General features: G+C 47.4%; 1 protein-coding gene across 1 annotated transcript in view; it reads left to right on the top strand.

Annotated features, from left to right (window-relative positions):
- The first annotated feature begins 1227 nt into the window (after positions 1–1227).
- Positions 1228–24943, top strand: part of plekhd1 (pleckstrin homology domain containing, family D (with coiled-coil domains) member 1) — a 47380-nt gene continuing 23664 nt past the window's right edge. Inside the window, exon 1 of the mRNA XM_064955553.1 lies at positions 1228–1382. Coding sequence (XP_064811625.1) covers positions 1228–1382 — 155 coding nt within the window. The remainder of the gene's footprint in view (positions 1383–24943) is intronic.

Here is a 24943-nt window from a genome sequence, read left to right as displayed (position 1 = left end):
AAAGTAGTGTGCGTGTTCTTGTCAAGCATCAGTTTACACTCCTACGAGCCCTGGTCAACAGTAGAATAGTGCCATTTGGGACACATGCCTGCCCTACTTTGTTCTCTACAGGAAGCTGCTCAGAGAGAGAGAGATATGACAGGGATGTATTGACCTAGCAACAGATTTACTAAAACTCATTTCTAAAGCCTCTCTCTCTCTCTCTCCTGCCCTCCCCCTCTCTCTCTCTCCTGCCCTCCCCCTCTCTCTCTCTCCTGCCCTCCCCCTCTCTCTCTCTCTCCTGCCCTCCCCCTCTCTCTCTCTCCTGCCCTCCCCCTCTCTCTCTCTCCTGCCCTCCCCCCCTCTCTCTCCTGCCCTCCCCCTCTCTCTCTATCCTGCCCTCCCCCCCTCACTCTCTCCTGCCCTCCCCCTCTCACTCTCTCCTGCCCTCCCCCCTCTCACTCTCTCCTGCCCTCCCCCTCTCTGTCTCTCTCCTGCCCTCACCCTCTCCTGCCCTCCCCCTCTCTGTCTCTCTCCTGCCCTCACCCTCTCCTGCCCTCCCCCTCTCTGTCTCTCTCCTGCCCCTCACCCTCTCCTGCCCTCCCCCTCTCTGTCTCTCTCCTGCCCTCCCCCTCTCCTGCCCTCCCCCTCTCTGTCTCTCTCCTGCCCTCACCCTCTCTGTCTCTCTCCTGCCCTCCCCCTCTCTGTCTCTCTCCTGCCCTCCCCCTCTCTGTCTCTCTCCTGCCCTCCCCCTCTCTCTCTCTCTCCTGCCCCCTCCCCTCTCTCTCTCTCTCTCCCCCCCTCCCCCCTCCCCCCTCTCTTCATCCTCTCTGCCCCCCTCCTCTCTCTCTCTCCTGCCCTCCCCCTCTCTCTCTCTCTCCTGCCCTCCCCCCCCCGTCTCTCTTCATCCTCTCTGCCCCTCCTCTCTCTCTCTCCTGCCCTCCCCCTCTCTCTCTCTCTCCTGCCCTCCCCCACCCGTCTCTCTTCATCCTCTCTGCCCCTCCTCTCTGTCCAGTAGTCTGCCTCCAGCTGATGCTGATGTATTGGCAGCTTGATCATTCCACCCCGCTGAGTTTGGTATCAGGATGTGTGTGTTACTTTGTCTGTGAGTGTGTGTGTGTGTGTGTGTGTGTGTGTTATTGGGTGTGTGTGTGTGTGTGTACTTCCTAGTTCCTCATTTCTATTTTTGTTCCATTGATATTTTGTCCAACTCCACGCCCCTCTGTGGAAGGGTTAGGAGGGTTAGCGATGTTCTCCTCGTCCTCCAAACCCTCTCTCTTCTCCTACTGGACGTCCATGGATCAGACAGACTCTGAAGTGCTGGACATTAGCACCAAGGTGCAGCTGCATGGGGTGCTCTGGAAGAGGCCCTTCGGACGGTCCTCCGCCAAGTGGTCCCGCAGGTAGGGCTTTGTCACCTGTCTAGTTAATTTCTACCTAGCAGCAGGTAGGGCATTATCACCTGTCTAGTTAATTCTACCTAGCAGCAGGTAGGGCATTATCACCTGTCTAGTTAATTCTACCGAGCAGCAGGTAGGGCATTATCACCTGTCTAGTTAATTCTACCTAGTAGCAGGTAGGGCATTATCACCTGTCTAGTTAATTCTACCTAGTAGCAGGTAGTGCCTGGCATGGTGACACAAGTACTGGCAGTATATATAGAAGTGGGGAAAAAATAACAATGTTAACTTTGGTTTACAGATGAACAGCTTTAATCGTGTACAAAAAAAGGCATTTTACACAACAGCATAGTCCCTGAGGTTAAAAAACACGAATATATCTTGATTAGATAAGTGTTCATCCCCCTCGATACATGTTAGATTCACCTTTGGCAGCGACCACAGCTGTGGGTCTTTCTGGGTAAATCTCTAAGAACATTGCACACCTGGATGGTACAATATTTGCAAATGATTCTTTAAAAAATTCTTCAAACTCTGTCAAATTTGGTTGTTGATTATTGCTAGACAGCCATTTGTTTCCCAGTGTCTGTTGGAAAGCAGACTGAACTGGGTTTTCCCTTAGGATTTAGCCTGTGCATTTTCATCCCCAAAAAACTCTTAACATGATGCAGCCACCACCACCATGCTTAAAAATATGAAGAGTGGTATTTAGTCATTTGTTTTTGTTTTGATTTGCCCCCAAACATAACGCTTTGCATTCAGGACATAATGTTCGATCAGGTTAGTATTGTGGAGTAACTACAATATGGTTGCATTTAGTCTCTGACAACTGGGCTGCTGTGGGATCGGCCTCTTCCAAGTTCATTACTGTCTTCGTCCCCCCAAATAGAATAATCTGTTGTGCTCTACTTCTGCCGTGATAAAAGCTCACAGTCAAACCCTTGGCTCAGATCCATCATGATTTTCCCGCACTACATTAAGTGCTATCTATGATCAACAATCGGAACAACCGAGTCTTGTTTCTCATTGGATCCCCACGTACCACTTAGCCTTACACAGAATAGCACTATCGCATCGATAAAACATTCCACGCAGTACCGGCATTAAACAACGACATCATGGCTGATGTGCCGATACTGCTTTCCCTTCAGAAAGTATTCACAACCCTCGACGTTTTACACATTTTGTTGTGTTACAGCCTGAATTTAAAATGGATTAAATGTAGATTATTTTATTTTTTCGTCACTGGCCTACCCACAATACCCCATAATGTCAAAGTTGAAATTCTGTTTTATCAAATATTTTACAAATTCATTAAATATGAAAAACTGAAATGTCTTGAGTCAATAAGTATTCAACCCCTTTGTTATGACAAGCCTAAATAAGTTCAGGAGAAAAATGTGCTGAACAAGTCATATAATAAGTTGCATGGACTCACTCTGTGTGCAATAATAGTGTTTAACAGTATTTTTTGAATGACTACCTAATCACTGTACCCCACACATACAATTATCTGTAAGATACCTCAGTTTATTAAAAGTGTCAAACAGAAATATTACATTTACATAAGTATTCAGACCCTTTACTCAGTACTTTGTTGAAGCACCTTTGGCAGTGATTACAGCCTCCAGTCTTCTTGGGTATGACACTACAAGCGTGGCACACCTGTATTTGGGGAGTTTCTCCCATTCTTCTCTGCAGATCCTGTCAAGCTCTGTCAGGTTGGATTGGGGAGTGTTGCTGCACAGCTATTTTCAGGTTTCTCCAGAGATGTTTGATCAGGTTCAAGTCCAGGCTCTGGCTGGGCCACTGACGGACATTCAGAGACTTGTTCCGAAGCCACTCCTGCGTTGTCTTGGCTGTGTTCTTAGGGTCGTTGTCCTGTTGGATGGTGAACCTTTGCCACAGTCTGAGGTCCTGAGCGCTCTGGAGTAGGTTTTCATCAAGGATCTCTCTGTACTGTGCTCTGTTCATCTTTCCCTCGATCCTGACTAGTCTCCCAGTCCCTGCCACTGAAAAACATCCCCACAGCATGCTGATGCTGCCACCACCATGCTTCACCGTAGGGATGGTGCCAGGTTTCCTCCAGATGTGACGCTTGGCATTCAGGCCAAATAGTTCAATCTTGGTTTCATCAGACCAGAGAATCTTGTTTCTCATGGTCTGAGAGTCCTTTAGGTGCCTTTTGGCAAACTCCAAGCAGGCTGTCGTGTGCCTTTTACTGAAGAGTGGCTTCCGTTTGGCCACTCTACCATAAAGGTCTGATTGGTGGAGTGCTGCAGAGATGGTTGTCCTTCTGGATGATTCTCCCATCTCCACAGAGGAAATCCAGAGCTCTGTCAGAGTGACCATCGGGTTCTTGATCACCTCTCTGACCAAGGCCCTTCTCCCCTGATTGCGCAGTTTAGCCGGGCGGTCAAATCTAGGAAGAGTCTTGGTGGTTCCAAACTTCTTCCTTCAGTGCTGCAGACATTTTTTGGTACCCTTCCACAGATCTGTGCCTGGACAAAATTATTTTTCTGAGCTCTACGGACAATTCCTTCGACCTCATGGCTTGGTTTTTGCTCTGACATGTACTGTCAACTGTGGGACCTTATATAGACAGGCCTTTCCAAATCATGTCCAATCAATTAAATTTACCACAGCTGGACAAGTTGTAGAAACACCTCAAGAATGATCAATGGAAACTGGAAGCACCTGAGCTCAACTTCGAGTGTCATTGAAAAGGGTCTGAATACTTATGGAAATCCATTTTTTTATATAAATAAATGTGCAAAAATGTCCTGTTTTCACTTTGTCATTATGGGGTATTGGTTAGAGCGTTGGACTGGTAACCGAAAGGTTGCAAGTTCGAATCCCCGAGCTGACAAGGTACAAATCTGTCGTTCTGCCCCTGAACAGGCTGTTAACCCACTGTTCCTAGGCCGTCATTGAAAATAAACATTTGTTCTTTAACTGACTTGCCTGGTTAAATAAATAAAAAATAATCCATTTTAAAATAAGGCTGTAAAAAAAAAAGTCAAGGGGTCTGAGTACTTTCTGAGGTACTGTACATGTTGATTAACAGCATCAGGCTGGTTCCACCAGGCTGGGTTATACCCTGGACATTATATAGTGATCAGGCTGGTTCCACCAGGCTAGGTTATAACCTGGACATTATATAGTGATCAGGCTGGTTCCACCAGGCTAGGTTATACCCTGGACATTATATAGTGATCAGGCTGGTTCCACCAGGCTAGGTTATACCCTGGACATTATATGGTGATCAGGCTGGTTCCACCAGGCTGGGTTATACCCTGGACATTATATAGTGATCAGGCTGGTTCCACCAGGCTAGGTTATACCCTGGACATTATATGGTGATCAGGCTGGTTCCACCAGGCTAGGTTATACCCTGGACATTATATAATGATCAGGCTGGTTCCACCAGGCTAGGTTATACCCTGGACATTATATAGTGATCAGGCTGGTTCCACCAGGCTAGGTTATACCCTGGACATTATATGGTGATCAGGCTGGTTCCACCAGGCTGGGTTATACCCTGGACATTATATAGTGATCAGGCTGGTTCCACCAGGCTAGGTTATACCCTGGACATTATATAGTGATCAGGCTGGTTCCACCAGGCTAGGTTATACCCTGGACATTATATAGTGATCAGGCTGGTTCCACCAGGCTAGGTTATACCCTGGACATTATATGGTGATCAGGCTGGTTCCACCAGGCTGGGTTATACCCTGGACATTATATAGTGATCAGGCTGGTTCCACCAGGCTAGGTTATACCCTGGACATTATATGGTGATCAGGCTGGTTCCACCAGGCTAGGTTATACCCTGGACATTATATAGTGATCAGGCTGGTTATACCCTGGACATTATATAGTGATCAGGCTGGTTATACCCTGGACATTATATAGTGATCAGGCTGGTTCCTACCAGGCTAGGTTATACCCTGGACATTATATGGTGATCAGGCTGGTTCCACCAGGCTGGGTTATACCCTGGACATTATATAGTGATCAGGCTGGTTCCACCAGGCTAGGTTATACCCTGGACATTATATGGTGATCAGGCTGGTTCCACCAGGCTAGGTTATACCCTGGACATTATATAGTGAGCAGGCTGGTTATACCCTGGACATTATATAGTGATCAGGCTGGTTATACCCTGGACATTATATAGTGATCAGGCTGGTTATACCCTGGACATTATATGGTGATCAGGCTGGTTCCACCAGGCTAGGTTATACCCTGGACATTATATGATGATCAGGCTGGTTATACCAGGCTCGGTTATACCCTGGACATTATATGGTGATCAGGCTGGTTCCACCAGGCTAGGTTATACCCTGGACATTATATAGTGATCAGGCTGGTTCCACCAGGCTAGGTTATACCCTGGACATTATATAGTGATCAGGCTGGTTCCACCAGGCTAGGTTATACCCTGGACATTATATAGTGATCAGGCTGGTTCCCACCAGGCTGGGTTATACCCTGGACATTATATAGTGATCAGGCTGGTTATACCCTGGACATTATGTGGTGATCAGGCTGGTTCCATCAGGCTAGGTTATACCCTGGACATTATATAGTGATCAGGCTGGTTATACCCTGGACATTATATAGTGATCAGGCTGGTTCCATCAGGCTGTTTATACCCTGGACATTATATAGTGATCAGGCTGGTTCCCACCAGGCTGGGTTATACCCTGGACATTATATAGTGATCAGGCTGGTTATACCCTGGACATTATGTGGTGATCAGGCTGGTTCCATCAGGCTAGGTTATACCCTGGACATTATATAGTGATCAGGCTGGTTATACCCTGGACATTATATAGTGATCAGGCTGGTTCCCATCAGGCTGTTTATACCCTGGACATTATGTGGTGATCAGGCTGGTTCCATCAGGCTAGGTTATACCCTGGACATTATGTGGTGATCAGGCTGGTTCCCACCAGGCTAGGTTATACCCTGGACATTATGTGGTGATCAGGCTGGTTCCATCAGGCTAGGTTATACCCTGGACATTATGTGGTGATCAGGCTGGTTCCCACCAGGCTAGGTTATACCCTGGACATTATGTGGTGATCAGGCTGGTTCCATCAGGCTAGGTTATACCCTGGACATTATGTGGTGATCAGGCTGGTTCCACCAGGCTAGGTTATACCCTGGACATTATATAGTGATCAGGCTGGTTCCACCAGGCTAGGTTATACCCTGGACATTATATAGTGATCAGGCTGGTTCCACCAGGCTAGGTTATACCCTGGACATTATGTGGTGATCAGGCTGGTTCCATCAGGCTAGGTTATACCCTGGACATTATGTGGTGATCAGGCTGGTTCCCACCAGGCTAGGTTATACCCTGGACATTATGGTGATCAGGCTGGTTCCACCAGGCTAGGTTATACCCTGGACATTATGTGGTGATCAGGCTGGTTCCACCAGGATAGGTTATACCCTGGACATTATATAGTGATCAGGCTGGTTCCCACCAGGCTGGGTTATACCCTGGACATTATATAGTGATCAGGCTGGTTCCACCAGGCTAGGTTATACCCTGGACATTATATAGTGATCAGGCTGGTTCCACCAGGCTAGGTTATACCCTGGACATTATGTGGTGATCAGGCTGGTTCCCACCAGGCTAGGTTATACCCTGGACATTATGTGGTGATCAGGCTGGTTCCATCAGGCTAGGTTATACCCTGGACATTATGTGGTGATCAGGCTGGTTCCACCAGGCTAGGTTATACCCTGGACATTATATAGTGATCAGGCTGGTTCCACCAGGCTAGGTTATACCCTGGACATTATATAGTGATCAGGCTGGTTCCACCAGGCTAGGTTATACCCTGGACATTATGTGGTGATCAGGCTGGTTCCATCAGGCTAGGTTATACCCTGGACATTATGTGGTGATCAGGCTGGTTCCCACCAGGCTAGGTTATACCCTGGACATTATATGATGATCAGGCTGGTTCCTACCAGGCTAGGTTATACCCTGGACATTATGGTGATCAGGCTGGTTCCACCAGGCTAGGTTATACCCTGGACATTATGTGGTGATCAGGCTGGTTCCACCAGGATAGGTTATACCCTGGACATTATATAGTGATCAGGCTGGTTCCCACCAGGCTGGGTTATACCCTGGACATTATATAGTGATCAGGCTGGTTCCACCAGGCTAGGTTATACCCTGGACATTATATAGTGATCAGGCTGGTTCCACCAGGCTAGGTTATACCCTGGACATTATATAGTGATCAGGCTGGTCCCACCAGGCTAGGTTACACCCTGGACATTATATAGTGATCAGGCTGGTTATACCCTGGACATTATGTGGTGATCAGGCTGGTTCCCACCAGGCTAGGTTATACCCTGGACATTATATAGTGATCAGGCTGGTTCCACCAGGCTAGGTTATACCCTGGACATTATATAGTGATCAGGCTGGTTATACCCTGGACATTATGTGGTGATCAGGCTGGTTCCATCAGGCTAGGTTATACCCTGGACCTTATATAGTGATCAGGCTGGTTCCCATCAGGCTGGTTATACCCTGGACATTATGTGGTGATCAGGCTGGTTCCCACCAGGCTGGGTTATACCCTGGACATTATATAGTGATCAGGCTGGTTCCCATCAGGCTGGTTATACCCTGGACATTATGTGGTGATCAGGCTGGTTCCACCAGGCTGGGTTATACCCTGGACATTATATGATGATCAGGCTGGTTCCATCAGGCTAGGTTATACCCTGGACATTATGTGGTGATCAGGCTGGTTCCACCAGGCTAGGTTATACCCTGGACATTATATAGTGATCAGGCTGGTTATACCCTGGACATTATATGGTGATCAGGCTGGTTCCATCAGGCTAGGTTATACCCTGGACATTATATAGTGATCAGGCTGGTTCCACCAGGCTAGGTTATACCCTGGACATTATATGGTGATCAGGCTGGTTCCACCAGGCTAGGTTATACCCTGGACATTATGTGGTGATCAGGCTGGTTCCACCAGGCTAGGTTATACCCTGGACATTATGTGGTGATCAGGCTGGTTATACCCTGGACATTATATAGTGATCAGGCTGGTTATACCCTGGAAATTATATAGTGATCAGGCTGGTTCCCACCAGGCTGGGTTATACCCTGGACATTATGTGGTGATCAGGCTGGTTCCACCAGGCTAGGTTATACCCTGGACATTATGTGGTGATCAGGCTGGTTCCACCAGGCTAGGTTATACCCTGGACATTATATGATGATCAGGCTGGTTCCTACCAGGCTAGGTTATACCCTGGACATTATATGGTGATCAGGCTGGTTCCATCAGGCTAGGTTATACCCTGGACATTATGGTGATCAGGCTGGTTCCACCAGGCTAGGTTATACCCTGGAAATTATGGTGATCAGGCTGGTTCCACCAGGCTAGGTTATACCCTGGACATTATGTGGTGATCAGGCTGGTTCCACCAGGATAGGTTATACCCTGGACATTATATAATGATCAGGCTGGTTCCCACCAGGCTGGGTTATACCCTGGACATTATATAGTGATCAGGCTGGTTCCACCAGGCTAGGTTATACCCTGGACATTATATATTGATCAGGCTGGTTCCACCAGGCTAGGTTATACCCTGGACATTATATAGTGATCAGGCTGGTCCCACCAGGCTAGGTTACACCCTGGACATTATATAGTGATCAGGCTGGTTATACCCTGGACATTATGTGGTGATCAGGCTGGTTCCCACCAGGCTAGGTTATACCCTGGACATTATATAGTGATCAGGCTGGTTCCACCAGGCTAGGTTATACCCTGGACATTATATAGTGATCAGGCTAGGTTATACCCTGGACATTATGTGGTGATCAGGCTGGGTCCATCAGGCTAGGTTATACCCTGGACATTATATAGTGATCAGGCTGGTTCCCACCAGGTTAGGTTATACCCTGGACATTATATAGTGATCAGGCTGGTTCCACCAGGCTAGGTTCTACCCTGGACATTATATAGTGATCAGGCTGGTTCCCACCAGGTTAGGTTATACCCTGGACATTATATAGTGATCAGGCTGGTTCCACCAGGCTAGGTTATACCCTGGACATTATATAGTGATCAGGCTGGTTCCACCAGGCTAGGTTATACCCTGGACATTACAGAGTGATCAGGCTGGTTCCACCAGGCTAGGTTATACCCTGGACATTATATAGTGATCAGGCTGGTTCCACCAGGCTAGGTTATACCCTGGACATTACAGAGTGATCAGGCTGGTTCCACCAGGCTAGGTTATACCCTGGACATTATGTGGTGATCAGGCTGGTTCCCACCAGGCTAGGTTATACCCTGGACATTATATAGTGATCAGGCTGGTTCCACCAGGCTAGGTTATACCCTGGACATTATATAGTGATCAGGCTGGTTATACCCTGGACATTATATGGTGATCAGGCTGGTTCCATCAGGCTAGGTTATACCCTGGACATTATATGGTGATCAGGCTGGTTCCCACCAGGCTAGGTTATACCCTGGACATTATATAGTGATCAGGCTGGTTCCACCAGACTAGGTTATACCCTGGACATTATATAGTGATCAGGCTGGTTCCCACCAGGCTAGGTTATACCCTGGACATTATATGGTGATCAGGCTGGTTCCACCAGGCTAGGTTATACCCTGGACATTATATGGTGATCAGGCTGGTTCCACCAGGCTAGGTTATACCCTGGACATTATATAGTGATCAGGCTGGTTCCCACCAGGCTAGGTTATACCCTGGACATTATATAGTGATCAGGCTGGTTCCACCAGGCTAGGTTATACCCTGGACATTATATAGTGATCAGGCTGGTTCCACCAGGCTAGGTTATACCCTGGACATTATGTGGTGATCAGGCTGGTTCCATCAGACTAGGTTATACCCTGGACATTATGTGGTGATCAGGCTGGTTCCACCAGGCTAGGTTATACCCTGGACATTATGTGGTGATCAGGCTGGTTCCACCAGGCTAGGTTATACCCTGGACATTATATGGTGATCAGGCTGGTTCCATCAGGCTAGGTTATACCCTGGACATTATATGGTGATCAGGCTGGTTCCCACCAGGCTAGGTTATACCCTGGACATTATATGATGATCAGGCTGGTTCCTACCAGGCTAGGTTATACCCTGGACATTATATGGTGATCAGGCTGGTTCCACCAGGCTAGGTTATACCCTGGACATTATATGGTGATCAGGCTGGTTCCCACCAGGCTAGGTTATACCCTGGACATTATATGGTGATCAGGCTGGTTCCATCAGGCTAGGTTATACCCTGGACATTATATAGTGATCAGGCTGGTTCCACCAGGCTAGGTTATACCCTGGACATTATATAGTGATCAGGCTGGTTCCCACCAGGCTAGGTTATACCCTGGACATTATATGGTGATCAGGCTGGTTCCACCAGGCTAGGTTATACCCTGGACATTATATGGTGATCAGGCTGGTTCCACCAGGCTAGGTTATACCCTGGACATTATATAGTGATCAGGCTGGTTCCCACCAGGCTAGGTTATACCCTGGACATTATATGATGATCAGGCTGGTTCCTACCAGGCTAGGTTATACCCTGGACATTATATGGTGATCAGGCTGGTTCCACCAGGCTAGGTTATACCCTGGACGTTATATGGTGATCAGGCTGGTTCCATCAGGCTAGGTTATACCCTGGACATTATATAGTGATCAGGCTGGTTCCACCAGGCTAGGTTATACCCTGGACATTATATAGTGATCAGGCTGGTTCCCACCAGGCTAGGTTATACCCTGGACATTATATGGTGATCAGGCTGGTTCCACCAGGCTAGGTTATACCCTGGACATTATATGGTGATCAGGCTGGTTCCACCAGGCTAGGTTATACCCTGGACATTATATAGTGATCAGGCTGGTTCCCACCAGGCTAGGTTATACCCTGGACATTATATAGTGATCAGGCTGGTTCCACCAGGCTAGGTTATACCCTGGACATTATATAGTGATCAGGCTGGTTCCACCAGGCTAGGTTATACCCTGGACATTATGTGGTGATCAGGCTGGTTCCATCAGGCTAGGTTATACCCTGGACATTATGTGGTGATCAGGCTGGTTCCACCAGGCTAGGTTATACCCTGGACATTATGTGGTGATCAGGCTGGTTCCACCAGGCTAGGTTATACCCTGGACATTATATGGTGATCAGGCTGGTTCCATCAGGCTAGGTTATACCCTGGACATTATATGGTGATCAGGCTGGTTCCCACCAGGCTAGGTTATACCCTGGACATTATATGATGATCAGGCTGGTTCCTACCAGGCTAGGTTATACCCTGGACATTATATGGTGATCAGGCTGGTTCCACCAGGCTAGGTTATACCCTGGACATTATATGGTGATCAGGCTGGTTCCCACCAGGCTAGGTTATACCCTGGACATTATATGGTGATCAGGCTGGTTCCATCAGGCTAGGTTATACCCTGGACATTATATAGTGATCAGGTTGGTTCCACCAGGCTAGGTTATACCCTGGACATTATATAGTGATCAGGCTGGTTCCCACCAGGCTAGGTTATACCCTGGACATTATATGGTGATCAGGCTGGTTCCACCAGGCTAGGTTATATCCTGGACATTATATGGTGATCAGGCTGGTTCCACCAGGCTAGGTTATACCCTGGACATTATATAGTGATCAGGCTGGTTCCCACCAGGCTAGGTTATACCCTGGACATTATATAGTGATCAGGCTGGTTATACCCTGGACATTATGTGGTGATCAGGCTGGTTCCACCAGGCTAGGTTATACCCTGGACATTATATAGTGATCAGGCTGGTTCCCACCAGGCTAGGTTATACCCTGGACATTATATAGTGATCAGGCTGCTTATACCCTGGACATTATGTGGTGATCAGGCTGGTTCCCACCAGGCTAGGTTATACCCTGGACATTATATAGTGATCAGGCTGGTTCCCACCAGGCTAGGTTATACCCTGGACATTATATAGTGATCAGGCTGGTTATACCCTGGACATTATATAGTGATCACCTGGTTCCCACCAGGCTAGGTTATACCCTGGACATTATATAGTGATCAGGCTGGTAATACCCTGGACATTATGTGGTGATCAGGCTGGTTCCATCAGGCTAGGTTATACCCTGGACATTATATAGTGATCAGGCTGGTTCCCACCAGGTTAGGTTATACCCTGGACATTATATAGTGATCAGGCTGGTTCCCACCAGGCTAGGTTATACCCTGGACATTATATGATGATCAGGCTGGTTCCACCAGGCTAGGTTATACCCTGGACTTTATATGATGATCAAGCTGGTTCCACCAGGCTAGGTTATACCCTGGACATTATATAGTGATCAGGCTGGTTATACCAGGCTAGGTTATACCCTGGACATTATATAGTGATCAGGCTGGTTCCACCAGGCTAGGTTATACCCTGGACATTATGTGGTGATCAGGCTGGTTCCATCAGGCTAGGTTATACCCTGGACATTATGTGGTGATCAGGCTGGTTCCACCAGGCTAGGTTATACCCTGGACATTATATGATGATCAGGCTGGTTCCTACCAGGCTAGGTTATACCCTGGACATTATATGGTGATCAGGCTGGTTCCATCAGGCTAGGTTATACCCTGGACATTATATGGTGATCAGGCTGGTTCCCACCAGGCTAGGTTATACCCTGGACATTATATGATGATCAGGCTGGTTCCTACCAGGCTAGGTTATACCCTGGACATTATATGGTGATCAGGCTGGTTCCACCAGGCTAGGTTATACCCTGGACATTATATGGTGATCAGGCTGGTTCCCACCAGGCTAGGTTATACCCTGGACATTATATGGTGATCAGGCTGGTTCCATCAGGCTAGGTTATACCCTGGACATTATATAGTGATCAGGCTGGTTCCACCAGGCTAGGTTATACCCTGGACATTATATAGTGATCAGGCTGGTTCCCACCAGGCTAGGTTATACCCTGGACATTATATGGTGATCAGGCTGGTTCCACCAGGCTAGGTTATACCCTGGACATTATATGGTGATCAGGCTGGTTCCACCAGGCTAGGTTATACCCTGGACATTATATAGTGATCAGGCTGGTTCCCACCAGGCTAGGTTATACCCTGGACATTATATAGTGATCAGGCTGGTTATACCCTGGACATTATGTGGTGATCAGGCTGGTTCCACCAGGCTAGGTTATACCCTGGACATTATATAGTGATCAGGCTGGTTCCCACCAGGCTAGGTTATACCCTGGACATTATATAGTGATCAGGCTGGTTCCCACCAGGCTAGGTTATACCCTGGACATTATATGGTGATCAGGCTGGTTCCACCAGGCTAGGTTATACCCTGGACATTATATGGTGATCAGGCTGGTTCCACCAGACTAGGTTATACCCTGGACATTATATAGTGATCAGGCTGGTTCCCACCAGGCTAGGTTATACCCTGGACATTATATAGTGATCAGGCTGGTTATACCCTGGACATTATGTGGTGATCAGGCTGGTTCCACCAGGCTAGGTTATACCCTGGACATTATATAGTGATCAGGCTGGTTCCCACCAGGCTAGGTTATACCCTGGACATTATATGGTGATCAGGCTGGTTCCACCAGGCTAGGTTATACCCTGGACATTATATGGTGATCAGGCTGGTTCCACCAGGCTAGGTTATACCCTGGACATTATATAGTGATCAGGCTGGTTCCCACCAGGCTAGGTTATACCCTGGACATTATATAGTGATCAGGCTGGTTATACCCTGGACATTATGTGGTGATCAGGCTGGTTCCACCAGGCTAGGTTATACCCTGGACATTATATAGTGATCAGGCTGGTTCCCACCAGGCTAGGTTATACCCTGGACATTATATAGTGATCAGGCTGGTTATACCCTGGACATTATGTGGTGATCAGGCTGGTTCCCACCAGGCTAGGTTATACCCTGGACATTATATAGTGATCAGGCTGGTTCCCACCAGGCTAGGTTATACCCTGGACATTATATGATGATCAGGCTGGTTCCTACCAGGCTAGGTTATACCCTGGACATTATATGGTGATCAGGCTGGTTCCACCAGGCTAGGTTATACCCTGGACGTTATATGGTGATCAGGCTGGTTCCATCAGGCTAGGTTATACCCTGGACATTATATAGTGATCAGGCTGGTTCCACCAGGCTAGGTTATACCCTGGACATTATATAGTGATCAGGCTGGTTCCCACCAGGCTAGGTTATACCCTGGACATTATATGGTGATCAGGCTGGTTCCACCAGGCTAGGTTATACCCTGGACATTATATGGTGATCAGGCTGGTTCCACCAGGCTAGGTTATACCCTGGACATTATATAGTGATCAGGCTGGTTCCCACCAGGCTAGGTTATACCCTGGACATTATATAGTGATCAGGCTGGTTCCACCAGGCTAGGTTATACCCTGGACATTATATAGTGATCAGGCTGGTTCCACCAGGCTAGGTTATACCCTGGACATTATGTGGTGATCAGGCTGGTTCCATCAGGCTAGGTTATACCCTGGACATTATGTGGTGATCAGGCTGGTTCCACCAGGCTAGGTTATACCCTGGACATTATGTGGTGATCAGGCTGGTTCCACCAGGCTAGGTTATACCCTGGACATTATATGGTGATCAGGCTGGTTCCATCAGGCTAGGTTATACCCTGGACATTATATGGTGATCAGGCTGGTTCCCACCAGGCTAGGTTATACCCTGGACATTATATGATGATCAGGCTGGTTCCTACCAGGCTAGGTTATACCCTGGACATTATATGGTGATCAGGCTGGTTCCACCAGGCTAGGTTATACCCTGGACATTATATGGTGATCAGGCTGGTTCACACCAGGCTAGGTTATACCCTGGACATTATATGGTGATCAGGCTGGTTCCATCAGGCTAGGTTATACCCTGGACATTATATAGTGATCAGGTTGGTTCCACCAGGCTAGGTTATACCCTGGACATTATATAGTGATCAGGCTGGTTCCCACCAGGCTAGGTTATACCCTGGACATTATATGGTGATCAGGCTGGTTCCACCAGGCTAGGTTATACCCTGGACATTATATGGTGATCAGGCTGGTTCCACCAGGCTAGGTTATACCCTGGACATTATATAGTGATCAGGCTGGTTCCCACCAGGCTAGGTTATACCCTGGACATTATATAGTGATCAGGCTGGTTATACCCTGGACATTATGTGGTGATCAGGCTGGTTCCACCAGGCTAGGTTATACCCTGGACATTATATAGTGATCAGGCTGGTTCCCACCAGGCTAGGTTATACCCTGGACATTATATAGTGATCAGGCTGCTTATACCCTGGACATTATGTGGTGATCAGGCTGGTTCCCACCAGGCTAGGTTATACCCTGGACATTATATAGTGATCAGGCTGGTTCCCACCAGGCTAGGTTATACCCTGGACATTATATAGTGATCAGGCTGGTTATACCCTGGACATTATATAGTGATCACCTGGTTCCCACCAGGCTAGGTTATACCCTGGACATTATATAGTGATCAGGCTGGTTATACCCTGGACATTATGTGGTGATCAGGCTGGTTCCATCAGGCTAGGTTATACCCTGGACATTATATAGTGATCAGGCTGGTTCCCACCAGGTTAGGTTATACCCTGGACATTATATAGTGATCAGGCTGGTTCCCACCAGGCTAGGTTATACCCTGGACATTATATGATGATCAGGCTGGTTCCACCAGGCTAGGTTATACCCTGGACTTTATATGATGATCAAGCTGGTTCCACCAGGCTAGGTTATACCCTGGACATTATATAGTGATCAGGCTGGTTATACCAGGCTAGGTTATACCCTGGACATTATATAGTGATCAGGCTGGTTCCACCAGGCTAGGTTATACCCTGGACATTATGTGGTGATCAGGCTGGTTCCATCAGGCTAGGTTATACCCTGGACATTATGTGGTGATCAGGCTGGTTCCACCAGGCTAGGTTATACCCTGGACATTATATGATGATCAGGCTGGTTCCTACCAGGCTAGGTTATACCCTGGACATTATATGGTGATCAGGCTGGTTCCATCAGGCTAGGTTATACCCTGGACATTATATGGTGATCAGGCTGGTTCCCACCAGGCTAGGTTATACCCTGGACATTATATGATGATCAGGCTGGTTCCTACCAGGCTAGGTTATACCCTGGACATTATATGGTGATCAGGCTGGTTCCACCAGGCTAGGTTATACCCTGGACATTATATGGTGATCAGGCTGGTTCCCACCAGGCTAGGTTATACCCTGGACATTATATGGTGATCAGGCTGGTTCCATCAGGCTAGGTTATACCCTGGACATTATATAGTGATCAGGCTGGTTCCACCAGGCTAGGTTATACCCTGGACATTATATAGTGATCAGGCTGGTTCCCACCAGGCTAGGTTATACCCTGGACATTATATGGTGATCAGGCTGGTTCCACCAGGCTAGGTTATACCCTGGACATTATATGGTGATCAGGCTGGTTCCACCAGGCTAGGTTATACCCTGGACATTATATAGTGATCAGGCTGGTTCCCACCAGGCTAGGTTATACCCTGGACATTATATAGTGATCAGGCTGGTTATACCCTGGACATTATGTGGTGATCAGGCTGGTTCCACCAGGCTAGGTTATACCCTGGACATTATATAGTGATCAGGCTGGTTCCCACCAGGCTAGGTTATACCCTGGACATTATATAGTGATCAGGCTGGTTCCACCAGGCTAGGTTATACCCTGGACATTATATAGTGATCAGGCTGGTTCCCACCAGGCTAGGTTATACCCTGGACATTATATGGTGATCAGGCTGGTTCCACCAGGCTAGGTTATACCCTGGACATTATATGGTGATCAGGCTGGTTCCACCAGGCTAGGTTATACCCTGGACATTATATAGTGATCAGGCTGGTTCCCACCAGGCTAGGTTATACCCTGGACATTATATAGTGATCAGGCTGGTTATACCCTGGACATTATGTGGTGATCAGGCTGGTTCCACCAGGCTAGGTTATACCCTGGACATTATATAGTGATCAGGCTGGTTCCCACCAGGCTAGGTTATACCCTGGACATTATATAGTGATCAGGCTGCTTATACCCTGGACATTATGTGGTGATCAGGCTGGTTCCCACCAGGCTAGGTTATACCCTGGACATTATATAGTGATCAGGCTGGTTCCCACCAGGCTAGGTTATACCCTGGACATTATATAGTGATCAGGCTGGTTATACCCTGGACATTATATAGTGATCACCTGGTTCCCACCAGGCTAGGTTATACCCTGGACATTATATAGTGATCAGGCTGGTAATACCCTGGACATTATGTGGTGATCAGGCTGGTTCCATCAGGCTAGGTTATACCCTGGACATTATATAGTGATCAGGCTGGTTCCCACCAGGTTAGGTTATACCCTGGACATTATATAGTGATCAGGCTGGTTCCCACCAGGCTAGGTTATACCCTGGACATTATATGATGATCAGGCTGGTTCCACCAGGCTAGGTTATACCCTGGACTTTATATGATGATCAAGCTGGTTCCACCAGGCTAGGTTATACCCTGGACATTATATAGTGATCAGGCTGGTTATACCAGGCTAGGTTATACCCTGGACATTATATAGTGATCAGGCTGGTTCCACCAGGCTAGGTTATACCCTGGACATTATGTGGTGATCAGGCTGGTTCCATCAGGCTAGGTTATACCCTGGACATTATGTGGTGATCAGGCTGGTTCCACCAGGCTAGGTTATACCCTGGACATTATATGATGATCAGGCTGGTTCCTACCAGGCTAGGTTATACCCTGGACATTATATGGTGATCAGGCTGGTTCCATCAGGCTAGGTTATACCCTGGACATTATATGGTGATCAGGCTGGTTCCCACCAGGCTAGGTTATACCCTGGACATTATATGATGATCAGGCTGGTTCCTACCAGGCTAGGTTATACCCTGGACATTATATGGTGATCAGGCTGGTTCCACCAGGCTAGGTTATACCCTGGACATTATATGGTGATCAGGCTGGTTCCCACCAGGCTAGGTTATACCCTGGACATTATATGGTGATCAGGCTGGTTCCATCAGGCTAGGTTATACCCTGGACATTATATAGTGATCAGGCTGGTTCCACCAGGCTAGGTTATACCCTGGACATTATATAGTGATCAGGCTGGTTCCCACCAGGCTAGGTTATACCCTGGACATTATATGGTGATCAGGCTGGTTCCACCAGGCTAGGTTATACCCTGGACATTATATGGTGATCAGGCTGGTTCCACCAGGCTAGGTTATACCCTGGACATTATATAGTGATCAGGCTGGTTCCCACCAGGCTAGGTTATACCCTGGACATTATATAGTGATCAGGCTGGTTATACCCTGGACATTATGTGGTGATCAGGCTGGTTCCACCAGGCTAGGTTATACCCTGGACATTATATAGTGATCAGGCTGGTTCCCACCAGGCTAGGTTATACCCTGGACATTATATAGTGATCAGGCTGGTTCCCACCAGGCTAGGTTATACCCTGGACATTATATGGTGATCAGGCTGGTTCCACCAGGCTAGGTTATACCCTGGACATTATATGGTGATCAGGCTGGTTCCACCAGACTAGGTTATACCCTGGACATTATATAGTGATCAGGCTGGTTCCCACCAGGCTAGGTTATACCCTGGACATTATATAGTGATCAGGCTGGTTATACCCTGGACATTATGTGGTGATCAGGCTGGTTCCACCAGGCTAGGTTATACCCTGGACATTATATAGTGATCAGGCTGGTTCCCACCAGGCTAGGTTATACCCTGGACATTATATGGTGATCAGGCTGGTTCCACCAGGCTAGGTTATACCCTGGACATTATATGGTGATCAGGCTGGTTCCACCAGGCTAGGTTATACCCTGGACATTATATAGTGATCAGGCTGGTTCCCACCAGGCTAGGTTATACCCTGGACATTATATAGTGATCAGGCTGGTTATACCCTGGACATTATGTGGTGATCAGGCTGGTTCCACCAGGCTAGGTTATACCCTGGACATTATATAGTGATCAGGCTGGTTCCCACCAGGCTAGGTTATACCCTGGACATTATATAGTGATCAGGCTGGTTATACCCTGGACATTATGTGGTGATCAGGCTGGTTCCCACCAGGCTAGGTTATACCCTGGACATTATATAGTGATCAGGCTGGTTCCCACCAGGCTAGGTTATACCCTGGACATTATATGATGATCAGGCTGGTTCCTACCAGGCTAGGTTATACCCTGGACATTATATGGTGATCAGGCTGGTTCCACCAGGCTAGGTTATACCCTGGACGTTATATGGTGATCAGGCTGGTTCCATCAGGCTAGGTTATACCCTGGACATTATATAGTGATCAGGCTGGTTCCACCAGGCTAGGTTATACCCTGGACATTATATAGTGATCAGGCTGGTTCCCACCAGGCTAGGTTATACCCTGGACATTATATGGTGATCAGGCTGGTTCCACCAGGCTAGGTTATACCCTGGACATTATATGGTGATCAGGCTGGTTCCACCAGGCTAGGTTATACCCTGGACATTATATAGTGATCAGGCTGGTTCCCACCAGGCTAGGTTATACCCTGGACATTATATAGTGATCAGGCTGGTTCCACCAGGCTAGGTTATACCCTGGACATTATATAGTGATCAGGCTGGTTCCACCAGGCTAGGTTATACCCTGGACATTATGTGGTGATCAGGCTGGTTCCATCAGGCTAGGTTATACCCTGGACATTATGTGGTGATCAGGCTGGTTCCACCAGGCTAGGTTATACCCTGGACATTATGTGGTGATCAGGCTGGTTCCACCAGGCTAGGTTATACCCTGGACATTATATGGTGATCAGGCTGGTTCCATCAGGCTAGGTTATACCCTGGACATTATATGGTGATCAGGCTGGTTCCCACCAGGCTAGGTTATACCCTGGACATTATATGATGATCAGGCTGGTTCCTACCAGGCTAGGTTATACCCTGGACATTATATGGTGATCAGGCTGGTTCCACCAGGCTAGGTTATACCCTGGACATTATATGGTGATCAGGCTGGTTCCCACCAGGCTAGGTTATACCCTGGACATTATATGGTGATCAGGCTGGTTCCATCAGGCTAGGTTATACCCTGGACATTATATAGTGATCAGGTTGGTTCCACCAGGCTAGGTTATACCCTGGACATTATATAGTGATCAGGCTGGTTCCCACCAGGCTAGGTTATACCCTGGACATTATATGGTGATCAGGCTGGTTCCACCAGGCTAGGTTATACCCTGGACATTATATGGTGATCAGGCTGGTTCCACCAGGCTAGGTTATACCCTGGACATTATATAGTGATCAGGCTGGTTCCCACCAGGCTAGGTTATACCCTGGACATTATATAGTGATCAGGCTGGTTATACCCTGGACATTATGTGGTGATCAGGCTGGTTCCACCAGGCTAGGTTATACCCTGGACATTATATAGTGATCAGGCTGGTTCCCACCAGGCTAGGTTATACCCTGGACATTATATAGTGATCAGGCTGCTTATACCCTGGACATTATGTGGTGATCAGGCTGGTTCCCACCAGGCTAGGTTATACCCTGGACATTATATAGTGATCAGGCTGGTTCCCACCAGGCTAGGTTATACCCTGGACATTATATAGTGATCAGGCTGGTTATACCCTGGACATTATATAGTGATCACCTGGTTCCCACCAGGCTAGGTTATACCCTGGACATTATATAGTGATCAGGCTGGTTATACCCTGGACATTATGTGGTGATCAGGCTGGTTCCATCAGGCTAGGTTATACCCTGGACATTATATAGTGATCAGGCTGGTTCCCACCAGGTTAGGTTATACCCTGGACATTATATAGTGATCAGGCTGGTTCCCACCAGGCTAGGTTATACCCTGGACATTATATGATGATCAGGCTGGTTCCACCAGGCTAGGTTATACCCTGGACTTTATATGATGATCAAGCTGGTTCCACCAGGCTAGGTTATACCCTGGACATTATATAGTGATCAGGCTGGTTATACCAGGCTAGGTTATACCCTGGACATTATATAGTGATCAGGCTGGTTCCACCAGGCTAGGTTATACCCTGGACATTATGTGGTGATCAGGCTGGTTCCATCAGGCTAGGTTATACCCTGGACATTATGTGGTGATCAGGCTGGTTCCACCAGGCTAGGTTATACCCTGGACATTATATGATGATCAGGCTGGTTCCTACCAGGCTAGGTTATACCCTGGACATTATATGGTGATCAGGCTGGTTCCATCAGGCTAGGTTATACCCTGGACATTATATGGTGATCAGGCTGGTTCCCACCAGGCTAGGTTATACCCTGGACATTATATGGTGATCAGGCTGGTTCCATCAGGCTAGGTTATACCCTGGACATTATATAGTGATCAGGCTGGTTCCACCAGGCTAGGTTATACCCTGGACATTATATAGTGATCAGGCTGGTTCCCACCAGGCTAGGTTATACCCTGGACATTATATGGTGATCAGGCTGGTTCCACCAGGCTAGGTTATACCCTGGACATTATATGGTGATCAGGCTGGTTCCACCAGGCTAGGTTATACCCTGGACATTATATAGTGATCAGGCTGGTTCCCACCAGGCTAGGTTATACCCTGGACATTATATAGTGAACCGCCTGGTTATACCCTGGACATTATGTGGTGATCAGGCTGGTTCCACCAGGCTAGGTTATACCCTGGACATTATATAGTGATCAGGCTGGTTCCCACCAGGCTAGGTTATACCCTGGACATTATATAGTGATCAGGCTGGTTCCCACCAGGCTAGGTTATACCCTGGACATTATATGGTGATCAGGCTGGTTCCACCAGGCTAGGTTATACCCTGGACATTATATGGTGATCAGGCTGGTTCCACCAGACTAGGTTATACCCTGGACATTATATAGTGATCAGGCTGGTTCCCACCAGGCTAGGTTATACCCTGGACATTATATAGTGATCAGGCTGGTTATACCCTGGACATTATGTGGTGATCAGGCTGGTTCCACCAGGCTAGGTTATACCCTGGACATTATATAGTGATCAGGCTGGTTCCCACCAGGCTAGGTTATACCCTGGACATTATATGGTGATCAGGCTGGTTCCACCAGGCTAGGTTATACCCTGGACATTATATGGTGATCAGGCTGGTTCCACCAGGCTAGGTTATACCCTGGACATTATATAGTGATCAGGCTGGTTCCCACCAGGCTAGGTTATACCCTGGACATTATATAGTGATCAGGCTGGTTATACCCTGGACATTATGTGGTGATCAGGCTGGTTCCACCAGGCTAGGTTATACCCTGGACATTATATAGTGATCAGGCTGGTTCCCACCAGGCTAGGTTATACCCTGGACATTATATAGTGATCAGGCTGGTTATACCCTGGACATTATGTGGTGATCAGGCTGGTTCCCACCAGGCTAGGTTATACCCTGGACATTATATAGTGATCAGGCTGGTTCCCACCAGGCTAGGTTATACCCTGGACATTATATAGTGATCAGGCTGGTTATACCCTGGACATTATATAGTGATCAGGCTGGTTCCCACCAGGCTAGGTTATACCCTGGACATTATATAGTGATCAGGCTGGTTATACCCTGGACATTATGTGGTGATCAGGCTGGTTCCATCAGGCTAGGTTATACCCTGGACATTATATAGTGATCAGGCTGGTTCCCACCAGGTTAGGTTATACCCTGGACATTATATAGTGATCAGGCTGGTTCCCACCAGGCTAGGTTATACCCTGGACATTATATGATGATCATGCTGGTTCCACCAGGCTAGGTTATACCCTGGACTTTATATGATGATCAAGCTGGTTCCACCAGGCTAGGTTATACCCTGGACATTATATAGTGATCAGGCTGGTTATACCAGGCTAGGTTATACCCTGGACATTATATAGTGATCAGTCTGGTTCCACCAGGCTAGGTTATACCCTGGACATTATATAGTGATCAGGCTGGTTCCTACCAGGCTAGGTTATACCCTGGACATTATATAGTGATCAGGCTGGTTCCACCAGGCTGGGTTATACCCTGGACATTATATAGTGATCAGGCTGGTTCCCACCAGGCTAGGTTATACCCTGGACATTATATGATGATCAGGCTGGTTCCACCAGGCTAGGTTACACCCTGGACATTTATTTCTAAGAAGTAAAAAATAAACAACAAATAATGTCAGTTTATATAATTTATGTAACACATTTGGGTTATCAAATGTATCAAAGTAATGAAGTGGTTTGTCTTCTGTATTTTATTACAAATGATGAGCCTGTGAAAGCTGTTGCTGTTGACAGGTGAAGTTTGCTGGCCGGACACTTATAGGAACGTTCACAGCGAGGTCATTATAGGAACGTTCACAGTGAGGTCATTATAGGAACGTTCACAGCGAGGTCATTATAGGAACATTCACAGTGAGGTCATGTCTGCCTGTTCTATTTATAGGAATGCTCACAGCGAGGTCATTATAGGAACGTTCACAGTGAGGTCATTATAGGAACGTTCACAGTGAGGTCATTATAGGAACGTTCACAGCGAGGTCATTATAGGAACATTCACAGTGAGGTCATGTCTGCCTGTTCCATTTATAGGAACGTTCACAGTGAGGTCATTATAGGAATGTTCACAGTGAGGTCATTATAGGAATGTTCACAGCGAGGTCATTATAGGAATGTTCACAGCTAGGTCATTATAGGAATGTTCACAGTGAGGTCATTATAGGAATGTTCACAGCGAGGTCATTATAGGAATGTTCACAGCGAGGTCATTATAGGAATGTTCACAGCGAGGTCATTATAGGAATGTTCACAGCGAGGTCATTATAGGAATGTTCACAGCTAGGTCATTATAGGAATGTTCACAGGGAGGTCATTATAGGAATGCTCACAGCGAGGTCATGTCTGCCTGTTCCATTTATAGGAATGTTCACAGTGAGGTCATTATAGGAATGTTCACAGCGAGGTCATTATAGGAATGTTCACAGCGAGGTCATTATAGGAATGTTCACAGCGAGGTCATGTCTGCCTGTTCCATTTATAGGAATGTTCACAGCGAGGTCATGTCTGCCTGTTCCATCTATAGGAATGTTCACAGCGAGGTCATTATAGGAATGTTCACAGCGAGGTCATGTCTGCCTGTTCCATTTATAGGAATGTTCACAGCGAGGTCATTATAGGAATGTTCACAGCGAGGTCATTATAGGAATGTTCACAGCGAGGTCATGTCTGCCTGTTCCATTTATAGGAATGTTCACAGCGAGGTCATGTCTGCCTGTTCCATCTATAGGAATGTTCACAGCGAGGTCATTATAGGAATGTTCACAGCGAGGTCATGTCTGCCTGTTCCATTTATAGG

The sequence above is a fragment of the Oncorhynchus masou genome, chromosome 32, assembly GCF_036934945.1.
Source record: "Oncorhynchus masou masou isolate Uvic2021 chromosome 32, UVic_Omas_1.1, whole genome shotgun sequence".
NCBI lineage: Eukaryota > Metazoa > Chordata > Actinopteri > Salmoniformes > Salmonidae > Oncorhynchus > Oncorhynchus masou.
The sequence above is the reverse complement of the archived record's forward strand: the minus strand, read 5'-3'. Positions and strand labels throughout refer to the sequence as shown.